At 35.1% G+C, this 27,287-nt stretch overlaps 1 protein-coding gene across 2 annotated transcripts in view; it reads right to left on the bottom strand.

Annotated features, from left to right (window-relative positions):
• The window catches only part of RIMS2 (regulating synaptic membrane exocytosis 2), a 457,774-nt gene that overhangs the window by 376,722 nt on the left and 53,765 nt on the right, over positions 1–27,287 (bottom strand). The window contains exons 2-3 of one of the 2 annotated variants that reach the window (XM_014965521.1): positions 21,192–21,224; positions 20,718–20,804 (exon numbers count right to left, since the gene is read on the bottom strand). The exons of the other annotated variant lie outside the window; for it this stretch is intronic. Of the exons in view, the coding sequence (XP_014821007.1) occupies positions 20,718–20,804; positions 21,192–21,224 (120 nt within the window). The remainder of the gene's footprint in view (positions 1–20,717; positions 20,805–21,191; positions 21,225–27,287) is intronic. 2 annotated transcript variants of the gene reach the window in all.

Here is a 27,287-nt window from a genome sequence, read left to right as displayed (position 1 = left end):
GGCCAAGATTTGTCCTGTAAAAGTGAAAAAACAGGCCCTGCAGATGAGCTGCATATTAGGCCAAAATACTTGTCCATAATATACACCTTATTCTAAGGCATGATAGGGTTTTTTTTGGTTGTAAACTCAGCTAATTACATCACACCATACAGTAACAGAGTATTGAAGCGGAAAACTCAGCAAGGCATATCTATAACCCCTATATATGTGTATTTTGACAACGGCCTCAACAGCACATGCCATCTGTCTGTACTGATGCAAAATCTCTCTCCTTTTCCACACTGTTTCCTAAAATACAAGTATCAACTTTAGCAACTGCTATAATTTTAGAGGAAGAGGAGAAGTTGGCACGAGTTTATGCAAAGACCTAATGATAATGAAAAGTTAGACTGGGAAATTGATACAAGTTCTGCTTATTTTCATCTGGTGAGAAAGAGTTCCCTGAATCAAACTCATATCTACTGGAAGTTACAGAGGTGAAGTTCACAAGGCTTATATGACTTGTCCAGACTTTTTTTTTTGTACTGTAAAACATTGTATCTGAGACAGCTGCATAGACTTTTCAGTGGCAAAAGGAACTGTTTGTAAGAGTTTGGATTTCTCTGTCAAGGTCAAGAATAGTTTCTATTGGAATACTTGCTTTGTTCTGGAATTGAGTTATTTTAATTCTGCTTATTCTTGATTCCCCACACATTTCCGGAAATGAGAAATTCAGTATCAACCAAAAAATAGCAATCTATGGGCCTCTCATGGTCTGTGAGCTACTGCCAAAGGCAAGTAAGACAAGCAAGTTCAGTAATCTGATGTATCTTATTGCACAGAAGATTTTTTGGTTTCTACTTCAGAAATGCCCACAAAACTTTCAGCATTTTATTAAAAAAAAAAAAAATCCTGAATACTGACAAGTTCCAAAGCCATTCCTGTCTTCCAAAATTTCACTTAAAGAATTCTGAAATTTCCAAAAATGCTTAAAATCTCCCATGAGAAAGGGGACAGTTGAGCAAGTACCTTGATTGAGGCCAGCTGTAAAGTGAAGCAGCCACTTCTAATTTCCTGGCTACCATTCTCTCAAAACTTTCACTACTGATTGTAGCCTGTCCCTCATTTCCTATTCCCAGGCACGGAGCACAGATGTGGCTGGAATCCAGCCTTCAAAAAGGGTTCGTTCGCTTTCCGTTCTGCCAAGTTCATTCATTCAACGATTTTTCTGCCTGGTGGCGATGACTGTCTGGTAACATACAACGTTCTTCCCTGTACTGTATAAAACACTGAGTGCTTTCTGCTTTTACAATAGTGCAAGCTAACTTGTCACTGAGTACACCCACTTCTCTTTGCAATGGATGTTATTCTTACACAACACCATGAGTAGGTACAGGTTGGGAAACGAGTGGCTGAACTAGCTAAGAAAACCTGGAAAACAGAGTAGAAACCAGTCTATGAGCCAGTAGTGCATGTGCTCTCATTACAAACTGGACAAATTACATATGGGGGTGCATTACCAAGAGTATGAGCAACAGATAAAGGGAAACTACCTATCTAATCTAAAAATGACCTGAAAAAATTTCAGTCAAATTCTTCCTGGTAGTCGCAAATCCAAAACAAGGTGCAAAACATACTATAATGGCACAATGGGTGGTTCAGGTTGGATATTAGAATTTTTTTCACTAGGAGGCCAGTGGAGCACTAGCCCAGGTTCTCCCAAGAGGCTGTGGGATCTCCATTCCTCAAGGTTTTCAAAACTCGCCTAGACAAAGCTCAGGCTGCCCTGATCTAGTGTTGGCGATAACCATGCTTTGAGTGGGAGGTTGGTTCAGAGATCCCCTTCAAACAGCATTTCTGTGATTAAGTACTTGACAACATCTTTGTGGATTAAGACAAGAAATATGAAATCTAGACTCAAAAACATAGGGAAAAGTATTCAGAAACGACTATTTGGCTCAGCAGCACTGAAAAAAAAAAAAAGATTTGACACAACTTTTACCAATAGAAAAGGAAAAAAAAAAAAAAAAATCAACCCAGAACTTTTTCATCCATTTTATGAACTACTGTGAAAATAGCTAACTTCCTCACAGTTTGACCGATGACCTCACATGTATTTTCAGTTCCATGTAATGCAATGAGCAGAAAAGCCTTGAGTTTGTGCTTTCATACTGATGTGTGGAGGCAATAGAAAAGTTTTTTTTTTTTTAAAATACTATGTTCAGTAATGCAAATTCTAACTTTTCTTAGTCATCAAATCACAGTTTTGTCAGTATTTGACTGAAATGAGAAAGGGCATCCTATAAAACTCCTCTTCAGAAGACCATGATTCTACTTCAAGCCTAGCAGACAAAGAAAATTTATTAAGCAAACTTAACTTCAAATAAGAACCTCACATCCAATTCTGTTTAAAATTAATGGATTATCGTACCCAGGCAGGTAAAACAACTACAGTCATGATGCCATACACAATTCAGAGTTTTCAGCTTTCATATTAGTGAAAATGAAATATTGACAGAAACGAGATGTCAGCAGAGATGTCTACAAACATTCCCTTAATCCACAGCACTTTAACTTTCTTGCTGGCAAAATGAAATCTCCACTATCTCATTAGAATTGACATATGATTTTAACAATCTGGTTTCCTCAAAGAAACAACAATTAATTATTTTCTACTGTCAATGGCTTCAGAGCAGTCTACCTAAGTGAAATGTCTAAACTCATACTTTAGTTAAAAAAAAAAATCTACAAAAAATATTTAGAAAATGCAAATTGAAAGTATTAAAAACCACAACTGTGAGTAAAAAGCTACTTTTTAATCTATGCCCTGGAATTTTACAATAACTGAGAAAAATCTAAATATATAAATAATCTGGAATTTCTTAATCTGTTCAAGTGAAGAATGTAGGGGGAAATGAACTCCACACTATTTTTTTTCAGGGGGGAAATGCATTTTTTTTCCCAACTCTTAAACAACTTTAACAGATACAGAGGTTATTGCTAGCTCTTCAATTATTTTGTTAGAACAAGGAAGTTAAATATACAGTAACAGCCGTATTCAGCAGTGGCAAAAAGTGAGTAACATATTTCACTCAAAGTTCTTTTTTCTAAACATAGAATAAATCCTCCTGAAGATGTCAGTAGAAATAAATCTCTGAAATTTTTAGTTTTTTCACCTATATATGGTTTGAGTTGTTTTACAGATGGAGCTAACTGGAAAAAACATGGTTTTCCTGTTTCCCGTTCTCTAACTTACTAAGGAATATGTACTTTAATTATTCTGTGATATTCATTAACCTGAAATAGGAACAGATGAAACTGATGAACACTGATGAAACTCTAAGTACAAGAACATCTTTATAGAGCCTACAAAATACCATAGTCATACAATAAGGATTTCACAGAGGCTCTACACATGGTGAAAGACTGACTGACTTAAAAAAAAAAATAACCTCATTCACACTAAGAAAAATGCTACCTGTCTCTCAAATCACAGAAGTATTTCTTTATCTACAACACTCTAATTGAATTCACATGAAAAACATAACGTGGCCAAAATCTGAATTCTAGGTTAAAAAGACACAGATGTAATTAAAACAAGTTACTGCAGTTCACATACATGGGACATTTCCCGATAATTTCACTGAAAGAACTATTGTAAAAAAACACACTTTTATTCTAAGCGAGCATATCTACTCTAAATCTAAGGGAATTATACTGACTGTGCCTGAAATACTGAACAGAAAAAATCGAGCTAAGACAATGGAAAGAGAGGAGTGTGGTCGCTAAATGATCTTGCCCTCACTTTACACCAGTGCTGCTGCTTGCTTGTAACTCAAGTAGGAAAAGCCAACTACAGCAAAGCTAATCAGCATCCTCAACAAAGATTGTGGTTTCAGTCTCCCCTTGTCATGCAAGGGAGCAGGTCCTTTTATGACCTAACAGCATTTGCTTCACGCTAGGGAACGGAACCAAGAATTCTCTGCTGGTAGGAACTTTGTATAAGTCACTCTTAGAAGTAAAAGATATGGCCAAGATGAAGTAGTCAAGCAGCTCTGACTCCATTCTCTCTTTTCCACATTTACTAGGGCTTTCTGCAAAGGCTTCCAGTTCACACTTTGCCACATTTTGTTCTCAGCTTATTTGATCTCCCTCACAAAACAGTAAATATTCCTCTCATTACACTCTTCTGATGTTATAATGAATTAATTAACAAATCTGGTATGACCCTAAATAAATTTGTAACTATAGATGAAGCCACATCACTGAATCAAATTAACTTTAATACATTTAGAAACTCAGTAAAAACAAACAAACAAACAAAGACAAGAAAGGATGTGGGGAAAAAAAACCTCGGTTTTAATAACTGAGTTGCATATGACTCTGAACACATCAACAGATTAATGTCAGCTAGACTTTTTGTCTAGCTGGAACTGGCAGAATCACCTCACCTGTCTACTTTTTTCTGTTTATAATGCTCAGTATTGACTAAAAGTGCAGCCTTTGTTTATTAGCAGCAGTGAGGCTACTCTTCGCTAACAAGGTAGCAGTGAGAAACAGAAAAATACAATAGTCCTGTCCAAGGCTACAAGAAAAAGTGAACATGGAGAAGATAAACATATGGTTAATTACACACTGACCCAACTGATGTTACCATATTTCTGTGTGGTTTTAATGATACCAAGATAAAGCTAGCCAGTATGTATATGAAGGAAAAAACAAGTAGGTAACTCCTGACTGTACTTGTTACTTCCAGGTTTCGTCAGAACAGACAGATAATTGCTTCTACATTTTCTGCAGCAGTTCAAACTAATTTCAAGATTAAACTGAGAAGTGGCATCTTTGTGACTTTGTTTCTTCTTGTTAAAATTAATCTTTAACTGAATTGTTTATTGTATTTTTACAATCTGTAATATACAAAAAGCTACAAAGTCCCACTTAAGGTTTAAGCAGGCAGAATACACACATCAAATTAATCTACAACCTTCACAACACTTTTTTAGCTATAATAAATAAGAGGGGGATTAAAAAATAAAGAGAATACCACATTCTTCTAATAGTTTAACAATGGCCAAATCATTCAGACAAAGCTACCTAATTTCTCCATAACTGACAGTTATAAGACCAAGTAATGGAGGTTCCTTCATAACAGATGGAAGTTACTTTGCACCTTTGAGCATGTTCATACCTCTCGCTATTTTATTTCGATGTAACTGAGAAGGTTCTAATTACCCTTTTCTGAATGTTATTTAAAATCCAAACTTACAGCAGAATTTTCCACAACTTTCATACAAATATTTTGGTGATTATATGGAGTATTTTTTCCTCATTCTCATTAGCTGCTCCTGTATTAGAAAAAAAGCTAAGCTTCTTTAAACCATTATGAGTCTATGGATTCCCATCATGTTTCTCTCATTTGTTTCTAAAATAAACATGCTTAGCTAAACTTTTCATGCTTTCTCCATTATTTTTATAATAAATTTTGCTACCTACTTCTGTAACTTCTCCACTTATACTGGAAATATCAGTAGGACACCTTTTTTAATGCTTAAGCTTCAAGCAGGTAAAATAAATCCATACTCTTATACACAGCAGTGGTAGTTTTCCTTCTGCCCTTTACCCTTGTGAGAAGGCCAACAGCTCCCAGGTACTTTTAGGTCTCATTCAAGTAAGATTAACCATGCCAGCATTGAAAAAGGGAATCTTCCAATACCTGACTCTCCAAGTTCATTCCACAGCTGCATTCCCTCAATTAAAAAATATTTTATCTCCACTTCCATGGGCCTTGTCTCTGCATTTGCAATACATGCTGTCCCAAAGGAGCTTCTTTGGTAAAGTGCTGAAACTGTAACTACTAATCCTCAGCTGACAATGAAGATCAGAGGCAAGTAGTTAACTTCCAGTAAAAGTAGGCTGCCAGGAAATGCATGTGGCAGTGCACAAGAATAGGATCTTTAAAGCTGAGCATCTGTACTCTCATTTCATTTGTATTTCATCTCAGTTATAGTAAGTAAAGAAATTACAAGATTACAGATTAAAATTTATAGTTAATTATGGTCAACTTTTTTTTTTTTACTAACTTGTTATGAAACAATATGTAAGCAGTTACTCTGTGTGCCCTAGATATGCAGATACTTTCAACTCGCTTGAATAATTTCTGCCAGTTCTGTTGGGAAAGAGCAATTGTCCCAAAGACAACTGGGTTTCAAGTTTGGAAAAACAGTCATAGTGACAGAATGGAACTCCTGGACTAGGGGTACCTAGGGGTAAAGATGCATCATGAGCTCAAGCTTTCCTGAATATTAGAAAGGATACAATGAGAGAGAGACACCTTACAAGAGGTGATACTACTTGAATCTTCAGCTGTACTGACACCGTAATACTGCTGCTGTTAAGCATTTTGGACAAGTGGCAGTGGAGCTTTCAGAACCTGTACACAGGAGCAATGAGTCTTTCAGCATTCAGTCTCATATTGCTGATAAACAGCATCTGTCCTTAATTTCTATGAGAGAAGGTACAAAGGACAGGAAGAATCTGCAGCACGTATATTGCTGGAAATTGGCACATGAAATGTAGCATCATATACATTTAAAATCATGATACTCTGACTATCACCACTTATGGTAGTCCAGGTATTGGAAAACCCCAACCAGAAACCAAGATTTCTTAGAGCTCTAAGTCAATCAGCCACAACAGACACCCAGGTAAAAAGGTAGGAAGAAGAGTGAGAGCTCCTTGCTAAACAGAACCAAAGTAACGTTTCATGACTTATTTTGTAACAGAAAACTACTTTAGAAACTAGAATTAAGATTATTTTGCTGTTACTGCTGCATTCTCATTATGTTATGAGCCCTATGCAAAAATTAAGACTCCTATTTGAATACTTTCCATACACAGTTGACACAGACCTTACGCAGACATTCATCCCCTATGCAAAAATTCTCACCTGAAACCAAAATCACTGAGGAATACACTTGGCTGGGGCTCTCTAAATTTCCTTTCACAGTCTATTTGTATCCAATCATTCTACTTTTTATATTGAAAAACCATGCTGATTGTTTACACCTACTCTTACATGTTTCTTCCTGATTCACTCACTTGATTGAAATGTTTTGTAACAGAAATTTTATATTAATCTAAAAACATTATAAATCTAGTTTCATGTTGGCCATTTCTATATTTTTTCTGATACTGTTTATGTTAGGAATTCAAATAAATATCAGTTTTAGGAAAGCTGAGCCACACATTCTTTTTAATTACAAGACCCTTATTTTTTAAATAGCCTCATTATTAAAAACTATGCCAATTACTGTTCTATCCAAATAATTGACTCACAAAAAAGTTTCACAGTTTATCTTTGATTTCTTTTCATAAATCATACTTTTATTTACTTTATACTAAACTTCATTTTAAAGGCATGCAATATTTAACAAATGTACCCTAAAAAGAGGCTAATTCAGTTGCTGGCAATTAAGCACATTGCAACATTATTACATTTATAAAGGGCATCTCCAGCAGAGATAATATTTCTCACAGTCACTCAGGTTACTTTATTTGCATCATCAGTTGACTTACAAAAGGAAGCCATTAACTTCACACCTGTGGTTTTAGAAATGCCCAAAATAACTAAGTTACTGTGTTAAACTTTTTTATCCTTACTGTGAAAGCCAAAATTACTTTTACATTAGACAGTTACACACACAGCCAAAATAAATACATGCTAAATAATAGGTCAGACTGTCTTGGCTCCGAAATGTAACACCTCCTGACATTACAGTATCATGATTAGAGTGAGTTCATTCCACATTGTTTACAACATTCATGAGCATTTTCAATTATTAAGTAGCCCCTATCTTTTTACCTCTGTGACAGGACTGTTCCTATCTTGATTATTTTCCTTTTTCAACAAAAAGGAAATAAATTTGAGCAATGCTAGGAAAGCTAGTGTAACCAAGTCGCAGTTGTGACCATTATATGGTTGTCTCAGCTTCATCTAAGCAAATTACATCAACATGCTTGATGCCGAGTTATCACCATCAGAACTGGTGGTACTAATTGGCTGTGGTGTATTTTGGTTTTGACTGTAATCAGTATTATTACTGCAAAAGTACCACCAGCTGAGCCATACTGCTAGCAGCACTATAGGGGGAAATCCTCTTAAAACAGTTTCCCTATTCTCAAAAGACTGATTTTCTACAATGTTCATATTTTTGAAGTAACAGGAAGTAGAACCAAAACACAATTTTCATCATGCTAATGTAACCTTTTCTAGACACAAACAAATGGAATGGGCCTTGGAATGGAAATACAAATATGAAAAAATAATGATGATTTTTATGAGGAAGGAGATCACACAAGGAGAGAGATGCTCTCACCTGCAGGAGAGATTTTTTGTAAGTTTATGAACAAGGTGTGTAACAATTTTCCCCATACTAATTATACCTAAGCCCATGCCTCTGTACCTTCCCTTTACTCAAAAAGTGCACTGACCTCAAATTTCTCAGAAGCAACACATAATGTTAATTGAGGTTGCAGCAGTATTTCTCCATTTTAGAACAACAGTATTTTATAATGACTGAAAAGATAAGAGATTTATGCCTCAAAAACTGCATAAGTAGTAGTTAATCTAACACTATTTCTGAGAGATAATGCTTGAGTTTTCCAAATAATCGGAAAATTTTCCAAAAAAAAAACCTCAGTGCCAGAAAAAATAATTCAATCCTATATTTAAATCCTTTAACCTCTTAATTAAATGTTATTAATTAATCATTAAGAGCTCAGAGCTACTAGGTATAAATGAGGGGTCATAAGAAAGCAACGTTGTGCCCCCAGTAGTCCTGCTGATCATGCTCTGCTGTTCATAATCCTGTAGTAGAGGTATGTGGTAATAGCAGGCCCTCTAAACTGGCAGAGGCAGCAAGGACATTGCGACGTGCAAAGGCCAGGAGCTATCCTAGAGACAGCTCTGTGAAATTCTGTTTTCCTGTAACGCTTGAACACTCTTCTCTGCCAAGTTTTTGATATCAGTTTATTAAAGCCATCTCCTGGAGTACTTCTGTATAGAAAAATAGTAAATATAAACAGATTCTATTCACGTTTGGTTTAGTGTAATTGCACTTCAATAAGTAGAACAAGTCTTAGTTCTCATGTTCATGCATTCTATTTTCTTATATTGTTGATCAGGACTCATAGATTACGATACTGTTATATAATTACATAAATTGCTGAGAAAACTTTATGTTTAAATAATAAGATCTATAGACCTAATCCCTGAGTGGGATCAGCCCAGCTCAGATGTATGATGCAAATCAAACTCGGCAGACTCTGTCAGAAGGAAAACCTTATAGTGTTGCTAATAATTTGAAGAAAAAAATATCTATTATCATTCCCACAGCAGAACATGGTCAATTCCACCTAAAGAAAATAAATCCAGATGTCCAAAATCAATTGCCATTCTTATTATAGATATGTCTCTTATTATAGATATGTCTTTTTTATCCAGGATTCACCAGATATTACTATTCAAAGGTGGCACAATATCAATGCTGATAAACTTCCAATTCTTTCTGCTAATGTAATTAACATGTTACAATGGGATCTTTGTAATAGCAGGGTTCCAGCATTGGAAGTAGGATTTTTCTTTAACTATGGACACCCAAAAAAAAGAAGTTGATCGTATGAACCTCTCTCATCTTTCCCTGGCCCCTAAGGAAAGAGAGGCAAAGGCACTGGCTAAGACATGAAGGCCAATACTTGAACAAATCACCAGAGGAGATAAAGTTGTAATCCTAGCATTTATCATTACTCGTGTTTAACCAAAGAAAGAATACTAACTTAGTGTACACAGGTAATTAATATTGTAATAGCTAAGAAATGAACACAATAGAGTCACAAATTAAACAGTAAATCTTTTAGAAAATAGTTTCCAACAGAACAGATAGCATAATATTTTCTTCCGACATTAAATATGGATACCATAAAGAGGAGAATGCAATGTCATCACTACATATGATGAAACACTGCTGGAATACATTTGCTACCTTACACATTTAATGTTGAAATAGACAATATTCCACTGTTTCAGAAGTCACCTGTTAATCAGATTTTTGTCATACAAACGTCAGTGTTTTTCACTCTGTTGGTGAACACTGTGCTAGGAACAATAAAACATGTTTTGTTCTGAGGTACATTATTGGGAGATGGGGAGTACAAAACCATTCCAAAGCTGTTTTCTGATACAGTCTCTAATCCACAGATGAGTAACACCTGAGATAAGAAGTATTACTACATTCCTGTTGACAGAACCCAAGTTCTCTCCGCTGAATGCTTTGCACCGAACCAAGAATATCTCTTTCCTAAAATAAAACTATCCTTAATAATCAGCTGTGGAAGCAGGAATATACAAATGAACATAAAGCTTCCTAAAGGATGAGAAAAAGATGACATGTAGAACTGGAATTACTGACAAGCTTTCAGAGCTTGGAATCATTGAATCATGTTCGTGACAGATCAAAATTCCCAATAGGCCACAATAAAAATGGGATTTTTGTTTCTGTCACAGAGCAAAAAAAAAAAAAAAAACATGTAACTTGAGCTATGTAAAAGTTAGGCCTTTCACTTAGAGATACTTAAAACCAGCAGAAGAAGGGAGATAGGCACCTCACAAGGGGAATTAATCCCATTTATCAATCTTTTCCAGGAAGGGTGATTATGTAGCTGCTTGTTTTTCTTGACTTGTCACTAGATGACAATTAACTCCAGTCACCTGCCTTCAAAATGGCTGGTTAAGTTAAAAGTGTAGCACACAGTCTCTGTACACAGAATCATCAAATCTTAGAATGCTTCGGGTTCGAAGGGACCTTAAAGATCATTGAATTCCAAACCCCCTGCCCTGGGCAGGGACACCTCCCACCCCACCAGGTTGCTCCAAGCCCCCTCCAACCTGCCCTTGAACCCCTCCAGGGATGGGGCAGCCACAGCTTCTCTGGGCAACCTGGGCCAGGCTCTCACCACCCTCACACCAAACAAGTTCTTCCCCACATCTCATCTAAATCTCCCCTCTTTCAGTTCTCATACTGAGAAATGGTTAAGTGTGGCAATTTCTATACTTACTTTTCTTTCTAAACCAGTCTTTTTATATGGTACCTGTCTTTACTCTCCTAGGAAAATCTATGCAAAGAAACTACAGTAAATACTGGTTTTGATGAACAAACTTTTCCACTACAAAGACAAAAAAAAAAAAAAAAAAGCAGTCTCACAATCTTCACCGTCTGTTAATGTTATTCATAGATGAGACTTTGTACCCAGTAGTACTCATCCTCACCCCAGGCTTCTGATCGACTCACCCTGGCTCCATCTGTCTATGTTTGTTCTGAGTCCAAGATACTCCAGGAGCCACATCACTATGAATTTACTTCAACTTTCTCTCTACACAGAACATAATCAGAAAAATATCTTTAGGAAGAGATAAGTGAATTTCCTTCTCCTGCAGAATCAGTATTACTTCTACTATGATCACAGAAAACCACCCATGAGCGCACATGTAAAAGCAAATGGGAATGATTACATTGAAAAATTAAAAAGATCCATTCATCTGAAAATAGAAGAGCTGACTGAGGGTTTCATGATAATAAAGTTTTGAGGACCATGCTCCTTTTGGAACACACATGAGATGTTTTCGATATCTGCTCAATTATCCCCAAATCTCTAAGACTAGATCTAGAGCGAGAACTACAACTTTTATCACAAAAATATGCACCTGGTGATATAGGACAACTATGTCTTCCCTAGATAAAAACAGCAGACCTCCACATCCTGTAGTCAGCCTGTTCCTTAACATACTCTTCACATTTACACTACTACTAGAGTAGCAACATGACTCATAGAAGCATCTTTTTAGGGAAGATATACATATATCTTTCTTCCACTGAAGTCACTAACTGATTCCAATGTCCTATGATTTTGTAATTCTGACCAATAAGCTTATTATTTTCTCTCGGAAACCTCAACCACAAAGAAAAGCACTAACTAGTAAGAATCTCTTCTGACACATTCTTAAACTATATAACGCAGAAAACGCCATAATGTGTTGAGTTGTTCTTCAAATCCACTAGTATCAACTGAAATTTTAAATGTTTAGAATCATAGAAAATACTGACAACAATAACTGATGTCCATAGGTAAGAAAACTGTAATAGAGTGGACAAGCCCAGAGAGCCAAAAGAAAATACTTTGGGAGATAAAACTTGCCCAAGACAAACACAGATAACTTCGAATTAGAAAAGGGGAAATATGGTCTACAAAAACATTTTTGGTGTTATTAAAAGGAATTGTCTCAACTAACCAGAGCCCAGAAATACTGCAGCTAGCAGTGACAATTCTATGTGGAGAACTGAGATCTGGAGCGTACTGTACTCTAGGCTCCTATTTACACATTTATTCTACAGTACATAAATCTGTGTACACTGACTTTTCCTGTCAGTCAGTGTATAAGGAAACAATAAACAACCATTTCGGCTTTCAGAGTCACAAATAAAACACACAACTTCATATTCTGTTGCTGCCTACAGGTCCTTCTTAAGCGGAAGGAACTCCTCAAAAAAATGGTGAGCTTTGTTAATGATGTGCTATGTTGCAAGAAAAGAACCACATTTCCTTGTAGGAATTTGCAATGTTTGTTACCTTGTCAATTACCATATCTTAGTCTGATTTAAGTTTTTATTGAAAGTACTATCACCATTACTGGCTGGTCTTCAAAAGTTCTTAACAACATTTAGTAACTCTTCCAATCCTCTCCCCCATCCCTCTGGAAGGGAGTCAGTGAGTAAATGTTTAGTGTTTAGTTGCCACCTGCAGTTAAACCATGACACCAAACTACATCATTATGCCTTCAGACGATACACCAAGCACAGTCTGGCTCTACCATGTGATCTTCTCCTTTAAATTTCAGATTAGGATTATAGAGGAGGAATGCTCTAGAACTGCTGGGCTCCCAAGCTTCCCTTCAGTTTCAAGCACTTTAATGGTATTTCCACACTGGGCCTATAATCCCAACGGGAATATTGAGTCAGCAAGAATTACTAGAGGGCAAAGAATGATTTAAAAGCACGCTATGAAAACTGACTCGGATAACATAAGTCCATGGAAATATAGACTTTGGTATTCGTTATGTTCACAATGCGAATGATAAATCCAGCCACTATTCATCAGTGTGGTACTACTTTCTGTATTCTTTATTTTCTACTCAAGTATCAGATGATAAACATTCCCTGCTTGAAGAGAAAGCGAAAAGTACCAAAAGGTTGACAACACCTTGCATTAGCCTGCAAACAAAACATAAGAACAGAAGGTTCTCTTTTTCTTTTCCTTAGTCTCCGCCAAGTCATCTCCATGAACTTGAATAAGAGATTATTTTAACAAAAGGAAAGCTCTATAAAAAAGCTAAGAATTTATTACTTTTAACAATATTTCATTGGTTAAAAAAAGTCATTTAAAGTTATTTTTATTAATAAAAAGATATACATCATGAATGTTTGAAAAATGAGACATAATCCATGAAAAATACTCTATACATAGTGGCAGCTGTGGCTGCACTGGAGTGTCACTTTTAAATAAAAATCCAGGTGTCTCTACTGTGTGAAGTATTTTCAACAACTAATAATTATCTACATTTCCATATATGCTCTACCCTGAAAATAAGTCTGCCCTTTGTAAAAATTGAAGCTTTTCTTTAATATTTCCAGAAAGTTTAAGTCAGATTGCCTCAACAAAAGCAGCCACTCCTTTACTAGCTTAGTCCCTGACAGACACAAAAAGGTAAATAAAGGAGCAGATATCTGTAATGGACTGAAAAGACGTATGGGAAGGCAGAAGCATGTTAGAGGAGGGAAACAAAAAATGTAAGTAATGGATATTCACACCCTTCAGACATAAGGGCCTGAGGAAAGTTTCTTATTTATCACCAGAGGCAGGATAGAAACTATACTGAATAGCCACACGTAAATGACCATTTGCAGTTTAAGATGAACACAAACATTAGGAAAAGCAACGTTCAAATTTTATTTGGCAAGTCAAAACCAACTTGTTCCATCTTTTTTGAATAATTTCTAATAAAAAAAATAGAAGTCTTGGAACTAGTAATATTGCAAGCAAAGTAAGGTTTACATCACTTTTACTCACAAAATATACTCACCTGTCATTTTAAGGAAAAAGACTTCAAATTATTAAGAATACTGCATAGCCAGTAGACTGCAGCAGCTACTGTGATCCTCTCTAGATGTTTTGACCTCCCTAAGACAAGATTTAATAAACTTCATACAAATTGAACTTGCTATATGACCTTTATCATCAGTTCTTCATAGAATGCAATGCATAATTCTTATTTGGACAAAAATATATATATCCATTACGGTTATGGTCAATGACAAAATGAGTGAATAGTCTCTATGTCTTGCAAGAACCCCTTTTGTCACTGTCATGAAGACAGTTTCAATTGGAGACTGAGGTGACTGATTGAGCTGCATGCCTAACATGCTCTCCTCTTATTAAAGTAAGAATATCACTGCCTTGTTTAAGTTAAGCCAGCATTTTCTAAATCTATTTCCTTATCTCATTCAGGCAACCTGTCGTCTCTCTAGGGGTACTGTCCATTTCTTTTGGAAAGCAGTTCAAAGCAGGATGTTGTCAGCATATTAGTAACACCACAGCTTGTGACATCCACAAACAGAAAAACTTCAAAAATTTTAACAGAGAAAATTCTCTCACACAACACTTTTAGGAGCTGCTTACAACATACTGCAGTCGGTATTGCCTAGACAGCAATAGATTTATTTACACCTATATGTATATGTACATATGGGAACATTCTGTTCTTCAGTCATATAAAATTTTTTTACTTCTCATTATATTGTATTGCCTAACATAAAATATCTAGAGATTTTAGTATAGTAAATAGTTCAGATATAGCTCAATTTCAGCCCTACAAATAATTGGAAATATTTTCCTTTATTACTATTTTATCTTAATTTCTTATTTGAGTAAAGTATACACACTTGGATTATCTCAGTTTGGGGGGCTTTTTTCACATTTTCCTTGCACATAATAACAACTGCTGGCCAGCCAAGTACTTTTGGTTGTGTTCTTTTCTTTCTACTTGCAAGTCTGTTTTTTAGTTCTAGATCCTCAAGGAATTCCTCATACCAATACTACCTGATTTTTCTTTAAAGATTACCACTTTCTTTCACAAATAGATATTTTCTTAACAATGGGTTCCTCACATTGTCCCTTGTCACTGAGTATTTTTTTAATTCCTTATTAATAAGATTTCTTAATTTATTATAATGTGAAATCTATTGTCTTTGAACTGTCACATTCTATGGGTTTATCTGCAGAATTACAAATCTGTGGTTACTTTAGGATTAAAATAAATCAGGTGGATTCCAAGTTAAACACAGAAATATACTTCTTATAATCACTATATTTACCTGTCCCCAATGTGCTTATATTTACCTTCTGGTAAAAGGGAGTCCCACAATATTCATTACTACTATCCTGGCGCCCCAAACATTGTGAACAATTCAACCAACATAAATACATCTTTCTTCTATTAAATATTATGAGAAAAAAGTGCAGGTCATCTTTACAAGTCAGGAAACCATAATCCTATGCTGCAAATGATAACAGTAAGGATCATGATCAGTCATAAGAATCACACAACAGAAGTTGTTTATGTGCCTCATGACTGAGACAAAAACAATTTTATAGTTAAGATATTTTGTGGGTTTATATTTTACTTTAATATAGCTAAAATCTACCTCTTTTTCTATCCTGCAAACTACAACGTTATTTTTAGCTCATTTAATCTCTGTTTTCTTTTCATCTTACTGCTTAGGAAAATAAACATACAGAGTGCTAGAATTCTCATGACTTCAAAGCCACAAGTGTATTGGCTGCAAAGGCATATTTTGCTCTTCAAGAAAAATATTCCTTGGAGTGTAGCATGTGTTGTTTTCAACAGGTTCAATTAAAAAAAACAAACATTCTCAACAGGAACTACAGAGACTACAAATAAATCTTCTGACAATATATACTGTAATTTTTATTAAATAATTGTTTATGTGGGCTTGATAGTGCACTATCTGAAGTAGTAGATAATCTGAAGAAATTCAAAGCTACGTAGTTGTTGGTGGAGATATTCTTTACACAGTAAATTTAAAACACAAAAATAATGATCCATTCATTTATGTTAAGCATTTGAGAAATGCCAATCTATTTTAACTAGAATTCATTAGATATTCTTATAAATGGAGCAATCTATTACAAAGATAGCTTTGATTCAGCACTGACTAAAATATCAAGTAATATTTCCTTACCAGACATTTCTAATTTTATGAAAAAAAATAACACATCTAACCTAATAAAGTCTACTTGTCAAATGCTGAATTTGGTGACTAGTAAGACTGAATTAGCATCATAAACCCAAAAAAAAGTGTTGTATGTGCTGCATCTTACTATGCTTCTGCTCTTTTGCACAACTTTATGCAACAGTGCCTTAAAGGAGATGTGGAATAATGACACTGCCTTCTTTATAAATACACTACCTGTTCTTTACACTACACACATTCATAGCCTGAAAACTTTTCCACTATGTTTAGCCATTTTATACCAACAGGACAAGGTGTGTTAACAAAACTATGTGTATGATCACAGAGAATTAGTATGTATTATGAAAATTCAGTATTATTTTGCATTTCAACTAGTAAATGAATTAAAATGTAAAAAAATCAAGCATTTTTGATGGATAATTTGTTTCAATTACAGTTGTTTATGAAACTCTTCAAGACTACAGGAGAAGGAATTTTACTGAAAATTTTAATGTTTGCTGGAGTGGTCTACCAATAGAAAAATTAATTTTAGTTTACAGAACAACATGCAGAAAAGGCTTCACTAAGTACCATTTTACAGTAATTTTCAATCTTCATTTCCCTATAACATTTATTAACAAGCTATTTTTAGCAGAAAATAAATCCCTCCTGTTGTGCTAAGCAATGTACATTTTTTATGTCTCCTACAATTAGTCTAGTGAATGTATAAAAAGGTAATATTATAGTATGTATATTTTGAAATATCTTCAGTACAAAAGGCAGTATGCTTAATGGCTTTTGATGCTGCCTGTATCTTGTCTACCGTTCATTAATAATTATCAATCCTAGAAGAAAGGCTCAATTTCTGCAGCCAAAGTCAATAGTAGTCATCTTATAGTTCTTAGCAAGCAACAAAACCAACCAGAGATTCACTTCCAGCCTGAAAATGAAAAAAAATTGTTCATGGGAAAAGGGGAAAGAAAAATGCCATCTTTTCAACATTTGGAAGTCTTTAAGCAGCAAACACCAGAAACTTTCTTTCCCAAGTCACTGTACAAAATCACAGAGTTCTCATTTCTTGAACACTGTGAGTGACACTGGTCATCCTTAACTCAAAAAGATCTAACAGAATTTTTAAAAGGACGCAAGGCAACAAGGATGATCAGAAGCACTGAGTGCCTTTCATAGAAGGAGAACATCTGATTCTTCAGCTTAAAAGGATGACTGTATGGAATATAATAGACTGAATATATAACTGAATATAACTGAAATGTGTAAAATTTATGCATAGCATAGACAAGTATCTAAGAAATTACATAAGACTAGTACACCCCAATGAAATTAACACGCAGCAGGTTTAAGGCAAACAAAGGCTAACAACTCCTCCACACAGCACAGAGTTAAACTGTAGAATTCATTTTCACCAAGTTCTGAAGCCAACCATTCTGTGATTCTGTGGTACAGAATTCATGTCCATGGGACTAATCTTGCCCCTGGCCAGTAAGGACGCATGGTCAAAAATACTTCCACCAGAGCAAAAATGGAATTTGTAACATGATACCTTATGTTTTCAATAACTACTATGATTCCTTTTCTGCCTCCTTCCACTGTATTTTGTCCCCCCCAGATAACTGTAAATAAGTTTTTCATCAGAAAAGTTGGATACATAGATGTAGCTTGAAATCCATTACAGACTGAGATGACAGTGACTTCAAGTGGAAAACACCCCAATACATATGGATAGTGGTAAAAATTTCTTCAGTCATACAGAGTCCCATGCCACTCCCCAGTGCCCTACAATGTTCCTAGGTATAACAGTTCCCTGCAAGCCATTAAAGTCAGAAAGAGAAATTAAATAAAGTTGCACCATTAGTATTTCTGTTCTATTTTTTCCTTAACAGTTTACTATAACTGCAAAAATAAATCAGCTTCATTAATTTATTAATGAACATATCACAAATAAAGAGTGCTGGAAGACACTTTAAAAGTCACTTAGTCCATTCTCTTGTCCCAGCACAGGATCAGCTACACTTGTGTCTCTTTTAATAGATATTTGCCAAGCCTGCTCCCTAACATTTTCAGAGACAAAACTTCCACACAAGCCCTAGGCAAACTATGCAAGCACTTTACGTTTTCTTTTATTAAAAAGTTTTCCCTACCAAGCTGAACCCTCCCTGATACAACTTCAGTTTACTCCTTCCCCACCAGAGGCATAGAGATTATTTCCTTCCACTTTTCAGCAATTTTCTGCATAATTAAAGATTTATCCATCACCATCCTCCGGGATTTTCTCTTCAGGAGGCTAAATCACCTCAAATGTTTAAATCTTTCCTTATACATGCCGTGTTTCTTACACATCTGATAATTCATTCTTATTCCTCTCCACTGAAACCCAACTGCTCCACATCATTTCTGTAGGATGGTGTCTAAGAAAGAACATGCTATTCCAGGTGAAACCTTACTAAAGCTTAGCAGAGAAGAAAACTTCTTCACAGCACTGCCAGGCTAGTGTCTATACATTACAGTATGATACTTATTTCTTTCACAGTACTAGCTCCTGCTCAAACTTACATACCATTATGGCTCCCAGATTCTCTGTCAAAGAACTACTACCCATACCATTTTTGTCTATCCTATGTCAAACACATAAATACCTACATCACCTTGCACTTATATTTTCAATGGCATCATAACCATAGTTTGAATTTTTCAGGATAATTTTGGAACATAATCCTGCTATTAGATATTACACTCCTCCCATCCCGTCTTGTGCCATCTGTAAATTCAATGAGTGTACAACTTAATTTGTTTCTTAGTTATTTAATAAAAACACTGAACAAAGCGGATTCCCAAAGAGATCACTGTTCAAAAATATCCTTCCATAATAACAGTAACCATTTATAAATACTTCTTGGCAACTGTAACTCAACTGTTCACACTGAGTATATAGTATTTTCAGTTTCTTCAAAGCCATATGCTTCATACGTACAACACTGGTAAGCAGATCGAACTCTGATACATTAAGGAAACTGGGAATACAAAAGTAGTACTGAGGTGTTGTGAACAAAATGTAATATTGCCAGTATCTAACAATAACCAATACAGAAAAACTTCACTATTAGTATTATATGCAATTTTATAAGAACTTAAGGATACAGAAACAGAGCTCAGAATAATACATTGCTTTACAGAATATAAATTTTATAGCCTATTTCTCCATTTAATTTTGTGAAAATTTCTCACTGTCTATTCTCAAAAAATAATTCACAGCTTTCATGCCCTGCAAATATGAAACTCCACTTAAATATACATATTTAAAAATAAACTGAAACTGATTCTACCTGGAAAAAATTAACAACAAACAATATGCATGTTTTTAACCAGTTATGCATGGGTTCAAAAGCAAGTATTTCTTTTATCATGTGAACTTACATGGCATTCCCCTTTACAAGAAAGAAAAGACAGCAACTTAACTGTTTAAAGCTTAAATAATATCAAAAGTGACATTTTAAGAATTTGAAAATTTGAAATAATAAAACTTTTTTAGTTTCTCATTATGAAAAGAATATTTTCAGCTCCATTCTTTAAGTTCTACTCTAAGATTGAATGTCTAGCTTTGCCAGTTTCTGTTATATCTTAAAATTTTCAGATAGCAAGAAAAGAAAAAAAAAAATTCATATGGCTCTCATACTGGCCTAGCACTGTAAAAGGTCCATGGATGAAATACTGGTCCTATCAAAGTCAAAATTCCCTCAGCTTTGACACAACCAAGATTTCACCTCATATCTGCTAAAGTCTTGAAACTTTACAGATATTTTAGAAGCATGAAAAAAAAAAATGAAATGACATTTTCCTCATCCTTTAAAAAGCTCTTCATACATATTATGTAGATTTGTATAGCATTCTATGCATGACCAATATCACAAGTTCCATGCATGTGCATAGACATGCTATATATATATAACACGACATGATTTTATCATTCCAGCTCCTCATGCACAGAAAAGACACCACTTAACTGGCAATTTCATGTATGGAGCATTTGCAGAAAAAAAAAAAAAAAAAAAAAAAAATTTTTTTTTTTTTTTTTTTTGGGGAGATTGCAAAAAAAAAAAAAAAAAAAAAAAAAAAAGCAAATGGAGTAGTAGTAACTCCTCAGATTGTATTCTAATGTAACCACTTAAGTTACCAATAAGGAGAGTACAACCTAATTTTCAGTTTTCCCTTTGCAAATGAGGGGTTCAAAAGCAAACAGTGTCAAGCTTGTAAAATGCCCTCAGCAGGATATTCTGAATGGACAATTATTTTAAACATACTCTCCAGTATGTTTTAACGCTAAACAGATATTACTTAGTCTACAGAGAGCAGCTTACTTACGTCTGGGGCTCCTTTTCATTTTGCTGTTTTTGCTGTGGTTGAAGAACGTTATTTACCAGCTCAGTGATCCCACTAAAGGGAAACCACCTGTTTAAATAAGCAAATAATGTGACTGAATAACCAATGAAACCACACTAGTTTAAATGTTTTCTTATCCAATGCTAATAGAAATATACAGGCGGAAAAGCTATAGCCAATGGGAATGTTAACTGCAATACTAAGTCAGCCACTAAGGGTGTAAGGGAAATAAAGTTTTACAGTTCACAAGCAGACAGCAAGAACCTACATCCAGCTAACGTGGATGAAGTAAGAAGCTGCAGGCAGCTCTCTTACAAGCCAGTCAGGAAGCAGATGACAAACTACCTGCAGCCTATCAGGTATTAGTGAAAGCTAATACCATCAAAGGTGCAGAAAGCAGAACATGGCAAAGGTAGAAAAGTCAAGCCTACTGCAGTTTTAAGATATTTTACTTACTGTGTCGGCTGTGGTTTTTGCTCTTCTTTGACCCTAAAAAGATAAGTTTGCACAACTGAGTGCAACATACTGTAAAACAACTACCCTGAAGTTCTATAATCTGTACTACATGGGCAGGAGAAAGTTCTTACTTTAAGTTAAAAGGAATTAATTTAATATTTGTTGTATAATTATATTAAGTTGTATTCTGTGCTTAGTTTCATTTAGTACTAAAAATGGGGAATGTCAAGTATCTAAAAGTTTTACTTACAAAATGAAATCTCTAACGTTCTTTAACTGGCTTCCAATACTTTGGACAGAGTATCATGTTAGGACATTGCCAGCAATACATTTAGCTACAAATGCAAAGGATTTGCATTTGATTATGTTAACTATAACCTATTTTTTAAATTTTTATTTACAACCATATTACCTATCATAATTCAAGGTGAATTTATAACATGTAACATGCTATTTAAAATGCAATATCCTGAATTAAGAGATTAAAGGACATCAGGCTCTGCAAACAATGTAACTCTAAAATCTAAGGAAGGAAAGATAAGGAATTTTACTCTGAGAAAATTTACCAGAACTTGCTAAAAAAGAATGAGATAATACACACACTGTCTGCATAGTACTGATTAATGTGTGTCCATTGTCTTTAGGAAAATACTGGAAAATATTGGAAAATCTGAAATACATGCTTTAATTTGAATGAGCAAGACGATGTTCTATGCAATTCCTCTCCACCAAACCCAAGAATGGCCACACATACTCACAGGGATATTTACACCCTCCAATTGCAGATACAGGTCTTAAATATTGAGTAAGGATCTAGCTGCTGTATACTTTCAAAAAACCCCGAAAGCTTCCTAAACAGATACTCTGAATATCTCTACAAATACTCTCCTACTTAACTAAACAGGGAGTGCAGGCTCCCAGCTCAAGCAGATGCTTAACACTGGACAGAAAATAAAACTCACAAAAATAGATGCACATCTCCTTCACACGATACCACAGCGAGCATCTCTATAAACAGGGTTCAGTGACTAAAAATCTAAATAGACACTAAGACACACTAAAAATTTTCCAAAATTGACTACAAAAGGTAAAAGTGAACATGCAGCACAGAATCTTCTAGCAGTTTTGCCTCTTCACCACTGTAGACATTTATATATTAAAAATATATACCAAAAAAAAAGGAAAAAAGAAAAAGCAGATATACTCCAAAGTAAGAAATATGAAAATAAATATTTAACATGCAGTCAATATTCCACTCTACCATGCTTCTTAATCATAATATTATCTTTAGCCAAGAGATTCCATACTAGATTTTCGAGAAAGGAAATTCAAAGGGCAAAGAGTGAGAGGGGCAGGGAACCAAAGCATTTTCATACTTTTTCCACTGGGCAGCTTAGGACATTTAATTCAGATCTCTCAACAGTTAAGAGCCTAAAAGCTCTATATAACTGTGAGAATGAAACACTCCTAACGAAACACTCCTAGACAATGACTCAGAGTTCCTAAATCACATGCCTAGAGCTAGACAGTGTAAATAGCACCTCCCTGGCAACTAGACAAAGAAAACTGAATATGCAGCTAGTCCATGGTTCCTTATATTCCTCTCTGTACGTGACTCCGGAACATATTTACTGGACAGTTTTAAGTTATTACTTCATTGTGAATTTTTTCTATTGAATTGAACAACAGAAATCGAAGCACTTCACAGAATCAGATTATTATCAACACCTTTCCTTTGGATAGTGACCAGGGGCAATTTTTTTTCACGTGTGGAACAGAGATCATAATAGAGAAAGACCAAAATAGCAATAGTGCACACTAATCCTGAGTATGCTATTTGAAATCTTTGGTACATTTTTTTCAACAGGATCTAGCATCTTAACATAACAGGATATGTTCGGTGACTTCAATTGCAGCTGCAAATCCTTGGTATTTTTTTTAAATCTTACAATCAGATGTTTAGTTTAGCACCATTAAATAAAAAACATTGCCCTTTAGAAGATACTTTGAAAACCCACATTTAAAATTATTTTCTCAGCATTTTATAGGAACGCTGTCTTCTACGTCAGGATATCATTTAGCCCCACAATTCAAATATGTCTCCTAAGGAATATTCTTTTCTCCTCCTACAATTCTGTGTCTCATCCACTACACACTTTCCAACACTGCAGTTATGTGAGGACAACAGCTTCCATTATTATATAACTGTGACGCACTCCTTGAGCACCCTCCATACATCCTTTAGTTCTGGACTAGGCAACAATCTTCCTTGACTTTATAACAAACATGGAGGGCAAGCTACAATTTGAAAATAAATTATGAAAAACTCTGTTGAAAAAAAAACCAATTCTACCATATGAAATTAAACTAATATTGATGTTGTGGACCAACAGGCCTCGACCCTTTAGGTGTACAGCACAGCTATTTATCTTTCAAGGTCAGAGACCGAGATTCTGTGTCTAAACCAGAAAACCCCAAGCTAATGCCTGCTACTTTCTTTCCAAAAGACTCTTCAATCAGATGAAATTAGGAGTGGAAGTTGTAGTAACTGAGAAATAATGACATACTAGATAAAATACAGATAATGTGTTTTTAACACTGCTATGGTTTAAATAGCTTTTTCTAGACAAAAAAGGACTGAAAAGACTCCAGATTCTTAAACCCTATCTACATACACACATACAGTTTTATTTCCTTTGGTTACAGGAACTGCTTTGTGTTTTACCAGATAATGTACTCCCATACATATGCATTGTTTTCTCCCCTTCTTTCAAAAATCAGCAAGTAATAATTGCTTAAAGTAAACTGACAGGTCAAAAAAATCCCAAGCCCCCATTTACTCAACAAACCAACTGAAAACCCCCAAGCAACACAATTGCATTCTGCTTCTTCCAGACTACCTGTCTTCATTTTACGTCCCCACATCTTTTCACTCTCACCCTCTCAAAACTCTGCCAAGAGCAATGCCAGATCTAACTATTCACTAGAAACAACTTCCAATTGGTATCTGATTACTAAAAGCACCAACAGGCTGCAAGTAATGTGTCTGATCAACAGTGACTGGGATAATGCACACCAACAGTGCAGAATAGTAAATACCACTTATTTTCAATTTTGATTATTTCTGTCATTATAGGAATTCACCCAACACTGCACAAGCACCAAATTAATTCTAAAACATTAGAAGAGTCTGAAGCTTCTATCACAATTGTTTTGCACAGATCACAACTCCATATACTGCTTCGACAGAAAACAAGCCAAGTTTTTTCTACTTGTCAACAATAAAGAATTTTTGCACCATACACTTCATCATCAGGAATCTCTGCCTTTGAAACATTCACAGCACCATTCCTCTTGTGTTATTCTGCAAGACCCCTTTGATCTTTTCCAAGAGCTAGCATCATTAGGTTAGATCTCAATTCTCAGTGAACACTTTTATATTAGATCCTCTCCACATACTAAAAATTTCCTCAATTATGGCTAGTCCCACTGGCACAGAAAAAGAATAAGAGAACAGAACAGAAAGAAGAGGGAAGAGAACAAGAAAAAGGGAAGCAGGAAGAAAGATAGTGACAGCGTTATTATACAAAATTTTCTTGGCCCTTTAAACTCCTAGTACTTTACTATTTTTTAATCTATTGCCTCTCTAAAATCTACTATGCCAAAACCATAAGGCATTCTTCCCAAAAGATGTGCTGCTCACAGGTAAACCAACAAACACTCTGTTATCAGATCTCTTCTCTACTTCTACATACTTGGATACGTAGCCACAAAAACTTGTGGGCGGAATTCAGGTGCCTAAATCCAAATAAATACATTTACTCTAGAGAGTAAAGCGCACTCTAGACCTCCTATATATCTGAAATGAAACAGGAACCTAGTTCTTCTCCAGTGAAGCTTGGGGAAATCCAGATTTCAAAATCAGCAATCCTTGGCAGGAATAAACATTTCAATATCAAACCCAACAGTGCTCTCAAGATTAACAACTTTGCCATCCACAGACCTACAAGCACAAGGAGATCTGATCTGCAGGAATAGTCTGGGTGTACCTAATGTCTTATAGAAACACTGAGTTGAACATAAACCATGCAACACTCTATGTCACTTTCATTTAAAAATGTTTTAAAAAGAGTAGTACTTCCAGTCCTTTGCTCACTAGCTTTCTATGCCCTCCTTATCTCCTAACCAGCTCAGTGAGGTGGTTAGAAGAGGATAGACTAGGATGGAAGCTTTTTCTAGCCCTTTTGCTGAAGCTGAGAGGACTAGAAATATAAATTGATTTTTGTTTGAGATTCTGATTTCCCTCATCCACAAACAAAAACATTTAAATATGTATTTGTTGCTACAATTAACGTTGTAATTGATGTTGCTGGTATGAATTTAATGAAGTTGTTGATTCTTTTACAGTAACTATTTTTATTAAATATATTGCCTATGAAGTTCAGAGAGTGGGACACTTGCAGGAAATTTTAAGTTTAGAGAACATAGAGCCTAATCACCAAAAACTCAAAGTAGAATACATGTACAGTAGTCTCAATGAGCAAGGCATGTTACACTAAACTTGATTAAGAATTAAGATGAGATTAAATGAAAAAAATTGTTCATGTTTTGTGGTAATACATGCTGCTTACCAAATGATTGTCAAAGTCTGTAAAACAGACAGGTAAATCCTTGCCATCCTTACAAAAGAGAAGAAATTATCCTCGCCATTGGAAAGGTTTAACTAAGTATCATCAACAATCTGGGAGTTCTGCATTTTGTGGCTCATCACTTCCCTTCCAAAGCCCTGATTACACATTGAAGGAAAAGACAAAAAAGAAGATCACTGCTGAATCCCTGCATAAGACCTTCCACAAATTAAAAAGGCAATTACTGAATTAATACTTCAATTTTCAAGAAAAAAATATAGCATTACCCAACTCAAAATGGGCTGAAGACTACATGGGAAGCTGGTAAGGTAAGCTGGTAAAGAAAGCAGAAGCGAGTTATTTCAGTCTTCAACACTTTTAGAACATTTTTATTATTAAGACTTATAATAAGTCTCTCAGGAATTTATATAGTCTCATGGTACATGAACATTATAACCTTTTAGAAGTATTTACTATCAACAATATTTCTTCATGTAGAAAAACTTCTTCCTCAATGTAACTTGGAAAACGACACCGAAAATAAAATGGGATTTTTAAAAACAATGATAAAATTCTACAGTCCTTCCTCTCTCCTTTTCCCTTGCCTCCCACTCTCTCTCACCAAAAATGGCAGAGTGCTACTATATCTATATAATAAGTAACTGTAACTATATATATAATATACGACATATAACTAAACACTGTGGTGGTTGTTACCTTGGTCTAACTAGGGAGTGTTCTGAAAAAGAGGGAAGATTATCAGCTCCAGGCACATTCAGAGGTTTCCAGCACCCTGTCTTAGGGTGCAAGGTCCATTAATCCATTTTCCTAGACTGCCTGCTGTGGACTCTTTTCTTTTTCTAAGTCTTTTATTAGCATGCACCTACCCTTGACACAGTCACACAGTGAAATGTGTAAAATCAGCTGCTTCCTTGAAATAGAGCACGTCTCAGATTAAGTTAAACTATGCAAGTATGTTTAACTCCAAGAAAAGGAGTTAAAGGAGGTTAAATATAAATGCCACGTCAATTGTGTAACTGTAAAATATTTACATATTAACTGAATTGATTCTCTGCATTGATTATCCTATTGATGCTGTAAGAACATTCACCTTAATTATTTTTGATCAAAATTAAAGTCTTCCTTTTACATGACTGGTCCAAGATTTTTATTTCTTTAGAAAGTGTAGGTATTTGCATTAGGAAGGATCATATTTTGGTTAATAAAGTAATGTCTTTTCAAAGGAAAGATTTTCCTGAAGAAGTGTGTAGGTGATTTTTCTGACTAATTTTGACCTGTTTGTAAAAAAAAGTATCAGCAGCTTCCATTTAAAAAAAAAAAAAAAAACAACAAAAAACCCACCTTCAAGATCAGTAGCTGACAGAAGATTGGATATTCGTGAACAAGCAGGTGGAGAAGTTGGATACTTGGGCTAGAAACAATACTTGTATCATAGAATAAACTTAAA

Source organism: Calidris pugnax, unplaced genomic scaffold (genome assembly GCF_001431845.1).
Source record: "Calidris pugnax isolate Ruff unplaced genomic scaffold, ASM143184v1 scaffold41, whole genome shotgun sequence".
Lineage (NCBI taxonomy): Eukaryota > Metazoa > Chordata > Aves > Charadriiformes > Scolopacidae > Calidris > Calidris pugnax.
This window is presented reverse-complemented; position numbering and strand designations above follow the sequence as displayed.